Source organism: Pongo pygmaeus, chromosome 1, assembly GCF_028885625.2.
Source record: "Pongo pygmaeus isolate AG05252 chromosome 1, NHGRI_mPonPyg2-v2.0_pri, whole genome shotgun sequence".
NCBI lineage: Eukaryota > Metazoa > Chordata > Mammalia > Primates > Hominidae > Pongo > Pongo pygmaeus.
The window spans coordinates 181,979,177-181,996,983 of record NC_072373.2 but is presented as its reverse complement, the minus strand read 5'-3'; the positions used below and the strand labels follow the sequence as shown (position 1 = coordinate 181,996,983).

Sequence of the window (17,807 nt, the reverse complement as noted above, 5' to 3'; positions counted from 1 at the left end):
TTGAGGGTAAACAGGCTTTTAGTCCTGTCTCTGCACCTCTGAACTGATACAGAGCAAAACTAGCACTGCCTCAGTATGGAGAGTTGTGCGAGAGCCAGGTAGAGACCTGTCATGATCCCTCTCCTTCTCACCCCTACTTTTTGCATAGTTGTCTGTCTCCTTGGAAATGCACAGAACACTGGTTTGGTGGCCAGCTCCACCCACCTGTGGCTCTAATCTGAGACAGACCTGGCTGGACAAGAAGATAGGCTGGCGCGCCCCCTGCTGGAGCCAGGTGGGCTAATAGCCTCTGGCTGGTTGTACACCTCTTGGTGCTGTCCTCCATCTCAGTGCTGAAAACCTTTCCCCTCTAGATTGAGGTCATAGGTATAACCTTGTCCAAGAAAGCTAAGGAGAAGCTAAGCAGGCCAAGACCACACAAAGGGCTGCTGACAACCCCTGGTCTCTTGCCCAGCCCTTTTTTTCTGCTCTGCCAATGTGGAAAAGCAGACAGTCATCTTGCAAACACACCCTCCTACAGGCTGCCTTATAGCCAGCTTTTTTTTTTTTTTTCTCTCTCTCTCTCTCTCAAGGAATGGGAAATTTTATCAGAGTCCATATGCTGTAATTCAGAGACAGTTAATATCACTGTGTCTAGCATTAAGTACTATACTGTACACTCCATTTGCTGACATCCAGAAATGTAACATCCTGTCCCATGTCATTTCAGTCCAGAGAAATGACATGAGGTGATGCTTCGGAGCATTCAGCTTCCAACCCAGCATCCCCCTAGAGAGGGAGTCCCCTCTATTTCCTCCCAGACAGATGTTCATTCAGACTCTTCTTGCACACCTGTGGTGATGGGGGAGTTCATGGTCTTCCAAAGGAACCCATCCAGTGGTTGGCAATTCAATTCACTAGAAAGTTTTCCTCATCCTGAGCAGAAATCTGTCTTACTGAGACTTACTCCCTGGATTTGGTTATTACCTCTGGTCAGCACAGAACAAGTTTGCTTCTTTTGTCCAGTGATGTCTGTTTAGCTTTTTGGAGACTGTGATCTTTCTTTCCTATTCCCACTCCCTCTTATTATGTATGTATGTATGTATGTATGTATGTATGTATGTATGTATGTATGTATTTAAGCCAGAGTCTCACTCTGTCACCCAGGTTGGAGTGCGGTGGCATGATCACGGCTCATTGGCTCACTGCAACCTTCGCCTCCCAGGTTCAAGCAATTCTCCTGCCTCAGCCTCCCGAGTAGCTGGGATTACAGGCGTGTGCCACCACGCCCGGCTAATTTTTGTATTTTTAGTAGAGACGGAGTTTCACCACGTTGGCCAGGCTGGTCTCGAACTCCTGACCTCAGGTAATCCACCTGCGTCGGCCTTCCAAAGGGTTGGTATTAAAGATGTGAGTCACTGCACCCAGCCTATTTTTTATTTTAAACAATAAACTGCTCCAGTCTCCTCATTCCTTTCTAATGGGGAAGGATTTGCAGACACCTCACTTTCCTAGTCATATTCCAAATGATCACAGCTACCATTTAGTGAGCACATAAATATTTTTGCCTACATTTTCCACACCTAAGTTCATTAAACTTTCATAACTATTATAACAAGGTAGATATTACTATGACCATCTTTCAGGTGAGGAAACTAAGATCTAGAGATGTTAAATAACTTGCCTAAGATCACACAGTTTTAAAGAAATAGAAGTAGGGTTTGAATGCAGAATTAGAACCCAAAGTTGCCTGGCTCCAAGTTTTTGCTGTTAAATAATCATTATACCTGCTGTTTGTGTAGTCTATGATCCAATTAATCAATGTAGTTTTAAATATATGGGCCAATATGTGATCACATTATGGAAGTGACCCGGCCAAGGAAACATGGATCCAGACTATTGTCTCTTTCATCTTATGCAATCTGCCTCTTTTCATGCTATCTAAAATGATGCTATCATTTCCAAAAGGCTGATACACTCTTGGTGCATGCCAAGCTGGTTGCAGTCAATTAAACTTCCCAGGACTTTGACGGAGGAACTGCTGGAAATCAAGACTTGACTGTTGTCCCTTATTTTGATAACAAAGTCCCTGACCTCAAAGTCAGGGTTATACCAGTTTTGGGGTTTCCCTGTTGGTTCTTGAGCAGTGGGAGACCGAAAGGGAAAGGTGCCAAGAATGCTCAGAGGAACAGAAGAGCTGCACACAACACTTTATTTGTGTTCCTCTGGGCAAAACGAACCCAGGGGAGAAGCTGTATATACAACATGACATTTGTAGCCAATCAACATATGGCTCTTTGTTATCATTTCTGAAAACTAGCATGCAAAGGAGAACAAGTTTTTCTTTTGATTTTTGTAGCAAACTTCAATAATCTCCAACCCAAACAAACAAACAAACAAAAAAATGCTTTAGTGGAGCTCTGTGCTAAGGGCTTTTCCTCCCTGGAGCCTCCCTGCCTCTCCCTGTCTTCTAATCCTCATTTCCAGGAGGTCATTTTAATTAGCAGTCTGTCAATGGTGACTCAGCCTGCTGTTTCCACAGACAGGAAGGCAGCAGACTCCCCTGGACCCATTCATCATACAAAGGCACTTTACTCTTCACAAAAATGCACAATATTTAGCTTGCCACACCTTGGGAATTGCTACTACTGTTTTATTTTATCATTCCTCCCTGCCTCAGGGTGCATCCTTCTGTCTTTTGCATCTTCCTTGCCTGGCAATCACCCTTTCCTCATTGCAGATTAGCAATGCCCACATCTTCAGGGACCAGGCTTAATCCCTGTCACCTGGGATCTGGAGACCTTAACCATAATAAACCTCTTAAAATGAGTGACCAGTGCTTTTTGTCTTTAGAGCAAAAATTTTAATTAAACTACCCAGGAAATTGGGAAACAGCTCTCAGAACAGTTTTCTAAATCTGCTTGCTGGGGTTTGAGGGAATCAGGAAGCATGCAGCTTAGACACAGTGACCATATATTTAAGTCCACCGTGATTTCAAAAATTCTGTCCCATTGTTCCCTAGGATGCATTTGCCCTTGGGTTGCATGTGTTGTTGCTGTTGTTTTGGATCAGAAAATACAAACACTGCATTTCTAAAGCTGTAAACAACCAAGCCTATTTAAAAGGTAACCATCTGCAGTAACTGTAAAACTTAAAAATGTAAAGTGGCTTTGAAAGAACTGACCTGATATGTGTCAAATCTCTTAAAAGGGATGTGTAGGTTTTCCTCATCTTGGAAGATCTCTGTGTTGTAGAAAATAGCATCTGTGCTCACCTGGTTCCAGTCTCCTATTTTGTTCCTGAGCTTTTTGAGCTGAAGGCTTACAATTGATTTTCCATTGGAAAAAGGGAAAATCAATGATGAAGTTTCTCATGGTATCCCTTCCCTTTCACTAGCCTATGCATTAATCCACAAATCCTTGGAAGCTAGAGAAGAGCGCTTAATTTCATTCCCCAGCAGAAAATGAATGCTCCTGTCCCCATAAGACCTCCCAGGACTCCGTGTCTTTAAAAAGGGGTTGAAGGGTCTTTGTGGTTCACTGAGCTCTTCTTGTCCCCTTTGCCGTTGGGGTAGTTGCCGGCTGGGCCCCGCAGGAGTGGGTGCTTGTAAGGAGGGGATTTTTCTTTCCTGCAAAGGGGGAGATAACAGAAAGAGAGAAGACAGCACATATACACACTGTGATGAAATCATTTGTGTGCATGTCTATCTTCCCCACTGGACTGTAACCTCCCAGGAACAGTAACCTACTCTTCTTCCCACAGACACTAAAGGTGACAAAGATGAGCAGACATTGATACTGTCTTCAAGTTGCTTATAGCTTAGGAGAGGAGATAATTGCATAAAATAACTACACAAAACAATAACTATAATATGTGTCAGGAAGTGGTTAGTGTCATAAATATGAGAATCTCTTGAACTAAGTTTGAATTCAGATTGAAGAAGTAGCTTTTGTAACTCATCAAGCTCTGACCTTGGCACACCCATTTTTCTTTACTGTTGACGAGTCATGAATAAAGTAAAGACAGAATAGGTGGCAGCACATAAAGGGACACCTTGCCCTAACATACCACTCCCTCCACCAGGAAGCCTCGCTGCCTGAAAATCCACATTCATTGAAGAGCCTTGCTAACATAACAAGGCTGCCAGAATAGGTGAGATACAGCTAGACATCAGTACCCATTAACACCCTGGAGCACATGTATGGAATGTTACTTATGGGCAATGTGATCTTGAAGCAGTTCCTTACCTTCTCTGGACTTCTATTTATTTATTTCTAAAATAGGAGAAAAGTTCATGTCCTTCCTGCCTCTAAGGCTCTGGTAAATGGAGGTTGAGGAAGAGCTTTGTAAATTACAAGGTGCTATTCATCTCTCATTGAAGGATATTGTTTTTAACACCTAAATGGAGCATAGGACGTAAGTATGTTTTTATGGGGAAAAAGAAGAGGCAAGCTCAGATTTGGTCATAGCTGGGGCAGCCATGGGGGGATGGTGGCAAGGGGATAAGTTGTGCAGAGGCTAGAGAGGACTGTGAATGTGCAGAAGGACTTAGGGAGGGTGGGCTATGAAGGCAAAAAAGCCATCGACCGAAGATGGGGATACGAGAGAGCAAGGAGCCACTGGAAGGCAAAACATCCCATACCTTTAGGCTTCTGCAGAAGCTGTTTCCTTCCCTACCTCTCTAGCCTCACCTCCTTTGGGAAGACAACCTCCTAGAAAATAAGCCTCCCCCATCCCTAGGCCTTTGTAGCACTTTGTACATCTCATTGCTCCTCAGCCTGCCGTTTTCTAGGTGGTTCTTTGCTCATCTCTTTCTCTCATGAGACAATAAGTTTGATGTGTATGCTTTCTCTTTATAATTCCTGAGCCAAGTGCAGGTCTGGTGTGGAGTAGGTGCTTGAGGAGTATTTGATGACTAGAAATGAACTTTCTGTTTTATCTTTACCATATCATTTACTCTAAACATTCTGGCCTTGTCATTGCCATGGAATGTGTCTTGTTAGGTCCTGCTTCTGGCTGTTCTCTACTCAATTCCCCAACATGGAATACCCTCTATCCCCTTTCTATTTCATCAATCAAAATTCCATATGTCTGTTAAAGCCAAGTTCAAATGCCACTTCCTCTCTGAAGTTTTCTTGGTATATGCCTGCCAGCTACAAAATACTTGCCAGATTCGGTAGGCGATGAACTTCTGCTTGGGTGTCACTTTTCTTTTCTTTAGTGTGAAGGGGTTGAAGTCAATAATTTTGGGGGCTTCTTCAGTTCTATCACAGCTCAGTAACAGTCACGGATTATTTAGAATTTAATCTATGCTAAGCCCTGCACCATGCACTAAGGATACAGAAGTAACTAAGACTGAGGACACCGAAGCTAGCAGAGAAGCCAGACATGCATAGAAGCCATGACAATACACCACAGGACATACCATGCTAGAGGTATGTACAAAACACAGGAGCCCAGCAGAGAGGAAGCAGCTCTGTCTCAGGCGGAGAACATGGACAAGGAAACAGAGGTTGTGATAGTTGGACTGAATTTTGAATGATAATTATGAGCTCACCATCTACAAGCAGAAAGGGGGCTCATTCCAGCAAGAGGAAAAAGGATGTACAAAGACATGGAGGCAAGAAAACAGCTAACTTGTTCAGGCTGAAGCATAGGGTACGAGGTGACAGAAATCAGGTGGGATGGACAGGGTGCTCACAGGGGTGGAGGGTTGGTAGAAAGCAATAAATGAAGTTTAAAATGTAGGCCAAGGTCTTGAATAACAAGAAGAGTTGAAACATTACCCTAAAGGTAATGGGGAGCCATAGGAGGTTTTTAAGAGAAGGCATAATCGGATACATAGTTGAGTACTTAATACACTTTTCATTATTGTTTGTTATCTTTGCATTTGTGCTTGCCTTTATCCTCCATAAATCTGAGCACACAATGGGCAGGGGCTATTTATAATCCTCTAGCAGTTGGCACAAGGACTGGCACGTAGTGGGCTCCAGTGTGTTGAGGAGCTGATAAGCCCCCTTACACACATATACACACATCATAACCTCACCGCGGAGCCAGCCCTCCCAGCCTGTGACTGAGTCTGAGTCCACCTCTTGCTCAGAGGCCACACTCATGCTCTGTTTACCTACAGAAGCACACCTGCCCTGTTCCTTCTTCCTGTCTGATTTTGTCCCCTTTGCTGGAGCATTTTGGGCTTGCGACTGTACCACTGTGCGCTAAACAAAATGTGGGACCTCATCTTTGGTCATCAACGTCATGCCCCTGAACCTGAGCTCTTGTGCCCACATTGCTGCCCCTCCCGAGGGACCCTATCTGAAGGGTGGCCCAGTATCCAGTGATGCTGGCAGGCTTCTGCCAGCGTGTGAGCAGAAAGTGACATATTGTAATTATCCATGGAGATGGGAGAAAACAAAGATTAGTTTTGAGTCAAAACATGTAATTTTCCTTTAAAGCCAGACTGCTCTTTCACTTAAGCTATTTGATGCTTGGGTGGAAAATAATACAAAAAAGGGGAAGTATTTAAATCCCAAATTAGAGCTCAGAGTCTTGTATCCTCCTGGGAACTCATTTTTAAAGGATTACTGACCAATCTAGAGCTAAGTGGTGCTCACAGTTTGATGAGGCAGAGGTGTGTGCATAGGGAGGACGTTATTAAGTTTTTTCTTAATTTAAAGGTGGGTGCATTTAGCTCAAGTCCTCAAAACTCTGAACTCATGAGGAAGGAGCTCTCTAGATCTTTTCTGAAGAGGGCTCCAAAGCTCAAGGCAAGGAAGTGCCATGAACAGTTAAACTCAGGGCCCTGAGATCTCCCCTATGTCCTTTAGATCCGTGTTGGGGTTCCATCCTCTCCCATCTCCATGAACTCTTCACTGGTAGACACTGAACACACTGCACTGCAGGGTGAGGGCCTGTGCTCTAGTCCTGGCTCTGACCATATGACTCTGACCAGCTCCTTCTGCTCCCTAAGTCCCCATGTCCTCATCTGTATCATGAAGAGAGTCTAGAGGATCACTAAGGTCTCCCTGAGTGTCAGCACCATTTCATTGGTATATGACAATGCAACATGCAAGAAAAAAATGATTAAATATCAAGATAATTTTATTTAGGCAGAGGACCTGAAAGAGACAATCCCCAAATTAACTTGTAAATGAGATTCTAAGAATTCTTTTGAGTTTTATAAAGCTTTAAATGTTTAAGAACTTTAACCATTCAAGAATGACTTCTAAGAATGAACTGAGCATTTTCCTTCAGATGTGAGCTCCTCAGAGGCAGGGGTCATGCTTTAATCAGCCACTCATCCCAGCACTTCCCTCCTGTCAGGGGTCTGGCATAAAGTGTTGCTTTTCCTGAGTGAATTAATGAATGTATATATGCACGTATGCACAATGCAGGACAGGCACTTCAGGGGCACAAGAAATAGACGTGATTCTCCTGCAAGAGTTTCTAATATGCCATGGTGGTGGGGCACAAAGACCCTAGATGATTTAGAAACAATCTGGGACAGGGTATCAGAATACCTTGTCATGAAGACTCTATGACATGGGGCTAAGAGATGTATGACTCATAGCATTGTGGAACATAGGCCCTGAAACATCACCCAAACAAATAAGTCAAAGACTTGCCCTAGGCCTTGATGAGTTGGTTGGAAATCTGGGACTGCAACCCAGAAACTGGAGGACGTGAAAACATTTGTTGAGCATCTACTAGCTACTAGGCACTGTACTAAGCTTGTATCCATTCTACAAAACCATATTTAGAGATTGTTGTTATTATCCCCATTTATAGTTAAGTAGAAAAAAGCTTCAAGAGGCCAAGAAACTTGCCTAAGACCCTATAATTCACATGAGTCCGAGACAGAATTTGAACCCATGCTGATGGACTTCTACTTGAGGTGAACCTTAGCTAGACTTCAATTCAGCTTTCAAATCATAAAAGCCTAGGATGAAATGCTGGCTCTCCCAAAAACTCTTTGACCTCAGTCATCTCAGACCTTCTCATCATCTTTCTGAGTCTCCTTTTCCTCATTTGTAAGATGGGAAATATAATGTCTATGAGGAATAAATAATACAATGTACACAAAGTACTCTGTACAATAAATAATGGTGATTTACATTGTTTTTATTAATAACAGGGTAGGGAGGAAGGTGCATCAGTGCAAAGGCCCTGAGGCACCCACATACATGAGCAAGGTCATGGCAAAGGTCAGTGGAAAGAATGGTCTGGCAGGGGCTGGGAGTTGGGCATTGTCATGTCCTTCAAGTAGGATGGACCACTGAGGGAGTGGGACATGAGTCTAAGAGGTAGGGCAGGGCCAGCACATTCCATATGCCATGTGACGTCACTGTTCTCATGCTAGCTGGGTTCACAGCCAGTGGTCACGGAAGTGCTTCAGGCTCTGGCCAAGTCCTTAGACAAGATGGAGGCTCACCTCCTGACCTTCTCTCCTCAGTGGCCCTGCAAGTTGGCCCCAGAAGAGGACCCAAGGTAGAACTTCTCAAGGGTGTGTCCTCTCCAGCCCAAATCTTTACATCTTGAGGGAAGGACACTATCATGTACTGACAGCACTGTGCTGGGTGCTTTAACACATATCTCATAATAATCATGTATGTAAGGACTGCTGTCCTCACTTTATAGATGAGGAAACCGAAGGATCAGAGAAGTTCATATAGGAACCCCAGAGGATGAGGTATCAGGAGAGGTAGCACATAGAAACACCCAAATTTAGAACAATGACTGAGCCGAGCTCCCCAGCAAGCCCCATCCCTGTGGATTCCCAAGTTAGAACCCGAAATGTGGCCATGCCCTCACTGTCTGACCCCTTAACGACACTTTCTTTATGCTCAGGAAATATGCTCTTCTGCCCCATAAAATCTCTGTGGCAGGGCCAGGATTATCTTTCCTGCTGCACAGATGGGATGCTGAGTGTCAGCAAGAGGCTAAGGGAAGTTGTCCCTGAATACAGCCAGTGGAGCAGAACTCAAGCCCAAACCACTCTGCTCTGCCACTTACCGCAGTCTCGGCATGGGAATTGCCACCTTTTCAACCATGGGGTTCAGCCGATAATAGTCCAAAAAGGTTCTTGCCACGTTCCGCCCCAGCTTCATATCTGCAGGTGTGTGGGTTAAGGAGCAACTTCGAAAAGAGATTGAGACAGAGTGAAAAGAGGACTACTAATAAAAATAATAACAGTAATACAAACAGTTACACCACTCATTGTTCTAAGCTTTTTGTATGTGCTCTTTTTTGATCCTTGAAAAACCTTAAATGGTAATCACTATTATTATCCCAATTTTATAGATAAGAAAACTGAGGTGCACAGAAGTGAAGTAAGTTGCCTAAGGTCACAAAACTGGGAAAACTGTACCCTGAAAGCCTGTGCTCATAGCTTTCAGGGTACAGCCCTTTGGAAATCACTGGACTGCTCTGGTCTAGCCTCAGGTGGCTCAGGATGGAGCCAGGTAAGCAAAAACCCCAAGGGCAAGAGACATTTGTTGTATACAGACCAGGGCTGCTTGACCCTTAGGGCTCAGTCATCCACTTTAGTAACCTCAGGCACAATGGTAAAACCCTGTAACCCTAAATAGTGTTCCCACTGCACCTTGAAATTCCTCTGAAAATGAATCTTTCTGGTAAAGATTTGTGGCTGTAAAAGCACAAACTTCTTGGGGAACGGCCAATTTCATATTGACCATTAACACCTTAATGTGAATGAGTACAACCATCATTATTCAACAACAGAATATCTTCTCTGTGCATTATAGCTCACATCTCTGGGCTTCATACATGTTATTTCCTCTGCTGAAGTACCTCCCTACCCACTCCTGCCTTCTCCTTGGCTAATTCATACCCCTTGCTTCTCTAATAAGGTGATATCTCTTTATTACAGCCCTCCAGGATATTCTTCTCCTCTCTTCCCAGAACTGTGACTGGTGCCCTTGCCCCACACTTTCATGACTCCTGAACTGGCTTCATTCAAAGCACTTATCACTCATCTCACAGCATGGGAATTATGTGTTTACTCAGCTTAATCCTTAGCCATTGCTTCTCCCTCATCTCTTGGCTCTGAACAGCCAAGCTGTCACTAACCCTTCTCCAAGACACCTCCCATATCTTGAATGTTTTCATTTCTTTCCATCCCCCTAGAATAGACCAGCATCATCTTTCTCCTAGATTGCTGTCACCCTGTCCTAACTAGTTTCCCTGCCACAGAATTGCTCCCCTCTGGTCCATTTTCTACGGTGCAGCCGGGGGATTCTGCAATGCAACACTCACTCAGCTGAGTAAAACACTTCAGTGGTTCTCAGTTACCTTCAAAGTCCAAATCTCTGAGCATGATTTACAGTACTGTTCATAGTCAGGTCCCTGATTATTTTCTCAACATTATGCTTACTACCTCCCACCTACTCCCCTTGCCCTTCACATTCCAGAAACACTGAGCTGCTTCTGCCTCCAGGCCTGTGCCCATACATGCCATCTTTCTAGATCACTCTTCCTCCCTTCACATGCCTTCCAGGACCCACTCCTTCTCAGCTTCAAGAACTCAATTCAGTTGTCATTCTACTGGATAAGTCTTCCTTGGCTGCCCTTGCTGGGATAGGGTCTCTCCTAGGTTTTCCCACAACCTCTTCTTCCTGGCCTTCACCAACCAGAGTGCTAATCATACTGTATTTTACCTGTCTCTCCTTTTCAGCAGCCCCTTCTAGCCTGCAAGCTCTATGAGGCGGAGGTCATATCTGTCTTATTCATCACCTAAATATCCACATACTCATCTGACTATAAGTATGAAATATATATTTGTTGAATTAATAAATAATAGCTGGCTGGATGCAGTGGCTCATGCCTATAATCTCAGCACTTTGGGAGGCTGAAGTGGGTGGATCACCTGAGTAAGGAGTTTGAGACCAGCTTGACCAACATGGCAAAACCCCATCTCTACTAAACACAAAATTAGCTGGGCTTTGGGGCGCATGCCTGTAACCCCAGCTACTGGGGAGGCTGAGGCAGGAGGCTCGCTTGGACCCAGGAGATGGAGGTTGCAGTGAGCCAGGATTGCACCATTGCACTCCAGCCTGGGCAACAAGAGTGAAACTCCAGCTCCAAAAAAAAATAAATAAATAAAATAAATAAATAATAGCTAATACTTACATAATGTTTAATATGTGCTAGGCAATCTTTTTTATATATATACTTTAAGTTCTGGGATACATGTGCAGAATGTGCAGGTTTGTTACATAGGTATACACGTGTCATGGTGGTTTGCTGCAGCCATCAACCCGTCATCTACATTAGGTATTTCTCCTAATGCTATCCCTCCCCCAGCCCCCAACCCCCTGACTGGCCCCAGTGTGTGTTGTTCCCCTCGCTGTGTCCATATGTTCTCATAGTTAAACTTCCACTTAAGAGTGAGAACATACGGTGTTTGGTTTTCTGTTCCTGTGTTAGTTTGCAGCGAATGATGGTTTCCAGCTTCATCCATGTCCCTGCAAAGCACATGAACTCATTCTTTTTTATGGCTGCATAATATTCCATGGTGTATATGTGCCACATTTTCTTTATCCATTCTATCATTGATGGGCATTTGGGTTGGTTCCAAGTCTTTTCTATTGTGAATAGTGCTACAGTAAACATACGTGTGCATGTGTCTTTATAGTAGAATGATTCATAATCCTTTGGGTATATACCCAGTAATGCGATTGCTGGATTAAATGGTATTTCTAGTTCTAGATCCTTGAGGAATTGCCACAATGGTCGAAGTAATTTACACTCCTACCAACAGTGTAAAAGCGTTCCTATTTCTTCACATCCTCTCCAGCATCTGTTGTTTCCTGACTTTTTAATGATTGCCATTCTAACTGGCGTGAGATGGTATCTCATTGTGGTTTTGATTTTCATTTATCTAATGACCAGCGATGATGAGCTTTTTTTCATATGTTTGTCGGCTGCATAAATTTCTCCTTTTGAGAAGTGTCTGTTCATATCCTTTGCTCACTTTTTGATAGGGTTGTTTTTTGTCTTGTAAATTTGTTTAAGTTCCTTGTAGATTCTGGATATTAGTCCTTTGTCAGATGGAGAGATTGCAAAAATTTTCTTCCATTCTGTAGGTTGTCTGTTCACTCTGATGGTAGTTTCTTTTGCTGTGCAGAAGTTCTTTAGTTTAATTAGATCCCATTTGTCAATTTTGGCTTTTGTTGCCATTGCTTTTGGTGTTTCAGTCATGAAGTCTTTGGTGCTGGGCAATCTTTTAAGTGCCTCATGTATATTGACTCATACAATTCTCACAATAACCCAATGAAGTAGGTATATTATTCCCGCTGTTCAGAGAAGGTAAGTGATTTCCCCAAATGTTGGGCACCTAATGAAGAGCTGGGATTGAAAGTGAGTACTCTGGCTGCACGTATTTATCTACCTTCCCAAACTACCTCTTCAGCACCTGCACCATTCCATATTCACTTCTGTGTCTCTCTTGCCTAATACGTGGTAGGTTACTCTCCACCTACTGAGAAACAATACTCATACCCCTGACTCGGGAGTAGGTGAGGGGGGCATGCAGGGTAATATGTAGAGGAGGAGGAACCTGGGGTTGGTCCTAGGGGATCAGTGGAGAAGGACCATTCTCAGCTGGGCTATAAAGGCTGGACAACTGAAGGGGCATTTCGGGGAGAAGACACAGAGTGAGCAACAGTGCAGAAATGATTTACCATCCATCCATCCATCCATCCAACCATCCATCCATCCATCCATCCATCCATCCATCTATCCATCCATCCATCCATCCAACAAGCATATATGGAAGCCTCCAGTGTGTCAGGGCTTGTGTGAGAGGAGTGTTTGGTGGGAGGGGTCTTGGTAGGTCATAGTGGAAAGGACAAAGTGGAGTGGGAAGAAAAGATGCAGTTGCTTGCATTTGCAGGATTGTTGGGCAGTTGCCACAGGCCTTCCTTCAGTGCTGTCTGGGGCTGGGCCAGGTCTCCTGGGCCATTACTCCATCCAGGACCACGGAGATGGACAAGTGTTTGAGAAATAGGCAAGTGAGTTCTCAGTACCTTCTTCAAGAAGTCCCCAGGCTGGGGTTGGACATGGCCTAGGACATGGAACCTAGCATTTACGGAGCACTTAATATGTGCCAGGCACTGCACTGGCTGCTTTGCCTACAAGTGCATTTTAATTTTCAAAACAATCCAGTAATGAAGGCTATTTTATCTCTTTTTTTGCTACGGGAGGTTAAGGAGTTTGTCCAAGGCCACATAACTGGTAATGGCACTGTCAGGACTCAAACCCAGGCAGGTTTGACTCCAGAACCATGAGCTTTCCACTATCCTGGCCCATTTCCTGATTTGAAGGGAACTTTTCTGTCAAAGCCTGAGTCATCCCAGGCCAGTGCCTGATGGGAGAAGGAAAAACACCAGACAAGTTGTTTATGACAGTGAAATGTACTGCAGGCTCGCTGGGCTCTGGGGCTGCCACCTGCTTTCTTCTTCTGGATGTGACTGACCTTCTCTGTCCTCTTGTTTAAAAAGTTCACAAGCTGGCACTGGGCATGATGTCTCTGAGCAGCAGACTCTGGAGGCAGTCTCACTCAGCTTTCACCCAGCCAGTCTCCAGTTGGCTGGAGGAAACCAAATGGTGGTTGTGTGCACCAGCAGTAAGAGCTACAGGGCACAGAGGAAAGCAGAGGTTCCTGTGGATTGAGCTAAAAGATTGCAGCAAACATTTTGGAGGCAGATGTATTTAATCCAAATCCTGGCTCTGCCACATGCTGTGTATGGCAGATCGTATTTTCCAAAGATGCCTGCAACAATATCTCCAATCTCACATGTTATTGTAGTACATGACCTTGCCACTCCTTCCACTGAGTAGTATACTCTTCCCTTGAATTTGGGTGGGCTTGGGACTTGTTTGTAACCAAAAAAACGGCAGAAGTGAGAGAAGTGAAATAGTGGGATTTCTGAGGCGAGGCCAGAAAAGGTGAAGTAACTTGTACTTGCTTGCTGAAATTCTCAAGCTGGAATCCTGAGCCTCCATGTGAGCAGTCTGACTGCCCTGAGACCCTGAGACCCTGAGACCCTGAGACTACAGAAAAAGAGAAGAGAGACATTCCCAGCCAGCCTACAGCTCCTCCAGCACTCTACTGTTCCATCTCCAGCCATTGTCTGACTGCAACACACCACTATTCAAGCTAGAACCACTCGGCTGAGGCCTCCTCAAATTTCTGACCCACAGAGAACATAGGAAAATAGCTATTGTTTTAAGCCACTAAGTTTTGGGGAGATTTTCTAATGTAGAACTAGAGAACTAGAACACTGTGTGACCTTGCACGAGCCATTTCATTTCCCTGAGTTGCAGTTTCCTGCTCACAGCATTGTTGGGATGAAGAGTGTGACTGCACCTAGTTGATGAATAACATAGGGGTTGGATGAATGAATGAATGAGGAAGAGATAAGCCTGATCCCTTTCTCACCATTCCATACTGAGAGCCAGACTTAAAGCAACTGTAGGAGGTAGCCTTGTAAATCAATCCTCTTGAACTCTGCAAGGGAAAGGAGATGGGCTGTTCCAGTAAAACATGCCACTGTAAGGTGTTGATCATTTTGGACAGGATCTGTTTAAAAGCCAGTGTTTTAAAGATGGGCATTGTCTGGGACAACTCTCTTTCCCTTCCCCCTCCAACCCTATTACATATTCCCTAACCCTGAAAGCCTCACTCCAGATTATTTACTGCAATGGCCCTGCTTGAGTCAAGAAATAGGTCATGGGCAGGAGGAGAGGAGGGATTGATTGAACATTTTCAATTAAAACAAGCTGTCTTTGAACAAAGATTTAAAATCCAGGCAAGAAGAGGCAATAATTCTCTTGGCTGGAATGCTTTTCATTGTATTGTAGAATTAAGAGATAAAAAATTGGGGGTGAAAACTCCCAACTATTCATTATGAACAAAAATCTCAAGATGGTCTGTAGGTTAAAAATCTCATCATTTTCAGGTTCCTATGTAGGTCATTGATCTGTTTCTCAAAAATGGCAGGGTATAGCCAGCCACATGGGGAAGATGGAATCAAGACACTCAAAGCAATAAACCAGGAGAATTCAGCTGGGATTGTCCAAAACTTGGACTAATTCCATGACTTCTATACAGAGCTCTTTTGAAATAAAGGGTGGGTGTAAGTAGCCCCAGCCTCCTATTTAATGGGGTCCTTCAAAAGGTAATGAAGGTTTGAATATTTACTGTTCATTCTCATTCATTCACTCATTCCTTCATGCATCCATTCAAATGTTTGTTGGGCTCCTCCCATGTATATACTGCTATGAAGAGGACAGGGATTGGGGTTAAAGGAAAATTAGACAAATACACTTCATAGCCTAGAGAAGGAAACTGACATGTTCCGGTTAACTATTATTACCTGGGAGGCTGTTGCACTGTCATCTTCACAAAAGCAGGAACTATTTTTTTTAGAGTTTACTCCGCAATGCCTACAGTGTAGTTACTATCACCAATCCTCACCAAAGCCCTGCAGAGTCAAAGTACAATTCTACATATATTTCACGGATGAGGAAATTGAAAACCAGAGAGTTTACATAACTAATTCAGTCTCGTGGCTTGAATGTAACAAAGGTAGCATATGAACTTCAGTGTCTTCTAACAGCGTGCATATGTTGTTTCCTTTCTTGAGTGTAATCATAAATTCAAACACAAAATTCTGTAGATGTGTGGAAGGAGACTGAATTCCAAATGGAGGAATTGTGAAAGGCTTCATGGAGGTGCACATATAACAAAGATTTGAAGGACAAAGACCGGTCTTAAAGCGGGAGGAAGAGAAAGACAAGTATCAGCAGAGAAACGGAGTGTGGCCAGGCACATGACCTGAAATAACACAGAAAAGGGTCCGAGGGCCCATGTAGCTAACCGTGTAGAGTGGAAGGTGACGCTGAAATATTAGGCTAGAGACAAGTGAGTGAAGGCTTTGAATGCCAAGTTAAGAAACTTAAACTTCTATTCTGTAGGCAATAAAAGCCAATGAACATATATGGGTTGTATCTGTAAATATAAATTTACTCAGTGTATATTTAATGATCATCTACTATGTTTATTATGTTCAGGTTTTTTGGAAGGCTCAGGGTATACTATGGTTAAAAACAAAAGAAGACAAAACCAAGACAATGGTTCTTAAGTCTAGAAGCAGAGACAAATAGCGAGGTAGTAAAACAAACAAACACACACACACACACACATAATTGCAATTGATATATACTATGAAGAAAATGCACAGAGTCTGTACCTGCAGATAATGCAGGCATGGGAAGTCCTCTCTGAGGCAGGGAAGTGAACTGAGAGTGAGCAGTGACTGCAGCGGTACCTAAGAAGAGGGAAGGGTGTCTGGGAAGGGTGCTCGGGTGAGAGACGGAAACTGGAAGAGGGCTGGCGGAGGGCGATAGGCAAGGGCTAGATCACCAAGACCTCTTGGCCACCTTAAGGAGTTTGGACTTTCTTGGTGAACGGGAGGCTACTGAAGAGTTTGAAGCAGGAAAATGACATGGTCTCATTTTTATTTCCAAAGGTCACTGCTGCACTAAAAGAGAAGGCAAGAGTGGAAGCAGGCAGAGTAGCTAGGGACGACTGCAAAGGTCCAGGGGAAGACAAGGGAGGCCCCGGCTGTACAGGGGCAGTAGAGATGGGAAGATGTATTTTTGGGAAGAGCCAACAGGACCTGCTGCCAGGTTGGATGTGGGGCCCAAAGGAGAGGAAGGAGTGAAGGATGACTCCTTCATCTTTGGCTTTAGCAGCTGGGTCGATGGGGTGCCCTGATCTGGCATATGAAAGAATGTGGCAGGGGAGAGATTAGGAGGTCAGTTCAGAGCATGTTGGGTTTGAGCTATGAGACATTAAGTATCCAGGTTCTGAATCAGAAATGGGAAAAAATCAGAAAATGGGAATTGTTTCTGAATTTTCAGCTCTTTGGGATTATTCATGCCACAAATTCTTGCTGACTGTGCAGTGTGTTCCATTCTGCTCAGGTCTCCACCTCTTCCTCCCTGCTCTCAGGGTGTCCCAAGGGCTTTAGGAGAATGGCAGTAACTGAAGGATCATCCATTCTCCTGTCTCAGGGCCTCAGATCTGGGGCCTTGAGTGTGCACACAAGTGGGAATCAAGAGACCAACGTGGTTTTCATCATTAACTAGCCATGTGACCTTGGGCCATTTCCCTTCACTGGGCCTAACTTCTCTGTGGGTAAATGTAGTCTCTCGAGTCCTTTTTCAGTTAACATGGTATATTCAAGCAAAGCCCTCAATACAATAAGCTTATGAGAAATCCCATCCGCATTCTTTCATTCACAAATATTTATGGAGAACTGACTATGTGCCAAGTTATTTTAGACACTTGGGATATACAGTGAACAAAACTGGCAAAGACCTCTGTCTTTATGGAGTTTAAATTCTAGCTATGGGAAACAAGCTGTAGACCTAATAATACACGTGTAAATTATATAGAATGCTGGAACGTGGTAAGTGCTATGGAGTAAAGATAAAGAGTAGGGTAAGGGGAGTGCTGGGGCCAAGGAGAAGATCGCAGCATTAAGTAGAGTGCTCAGAGAGGCCTCCTTGAGAAGGTGGGGTGGGGATGGGCTTGGGGCAGGTGAAAGCACTGCCCAGCACTGAAGCGGAGTTAATCCTCCTCATCTGAAACACAGCCCTGACCAGTCCTTTCAAAATTAGGCTCTTGCTAAATCCAGCCCAATCCCAAACTGGGGATAATAATCAACCTCAGGGACAAATCCTCCCTCATGGGGTCAGGAACACCTCTTTCGTGGTAATGGCTGTTTTCTGTCTCCAGG

At 44.1% G+C, this 17,807-nt stretch overlaps 1 protein-coding gene across 2 annotated transcripts in view; it reads right to left on the bottom strand.

Moving 5' to 3' along the window:
- Window positions 1-2,177: 2,177 nt before the first annotated feature.
- Window positions 2,178-17,807, bottom strand: part of AGBL4 (AGBL carboxypeptidase 4) — a 1,536,119-nt gene continuing 1,520,489 nt past the window's right edge. For both annotated transcript variants that reach the window (XM_054488559.1, XM_054488570.1), the window contains exons 12-13: window positions 8,992-9,088; window positions 2,178-3,607 (exon numbers count right to left, since the gene is read on the bottom strand). In XM_054488559.1, coding sequence (XP_054344534.1) covers window positions 3,487-3,607; window positions 8,992-9,088 — 218 coding nt within the window. In that variant the 3' untranslated portion in view covers window positions 2,178-3,486. The remainder of the gene's footprint in view (window positions 3,608-8,991; window positions 9,089-17,807) is intronic.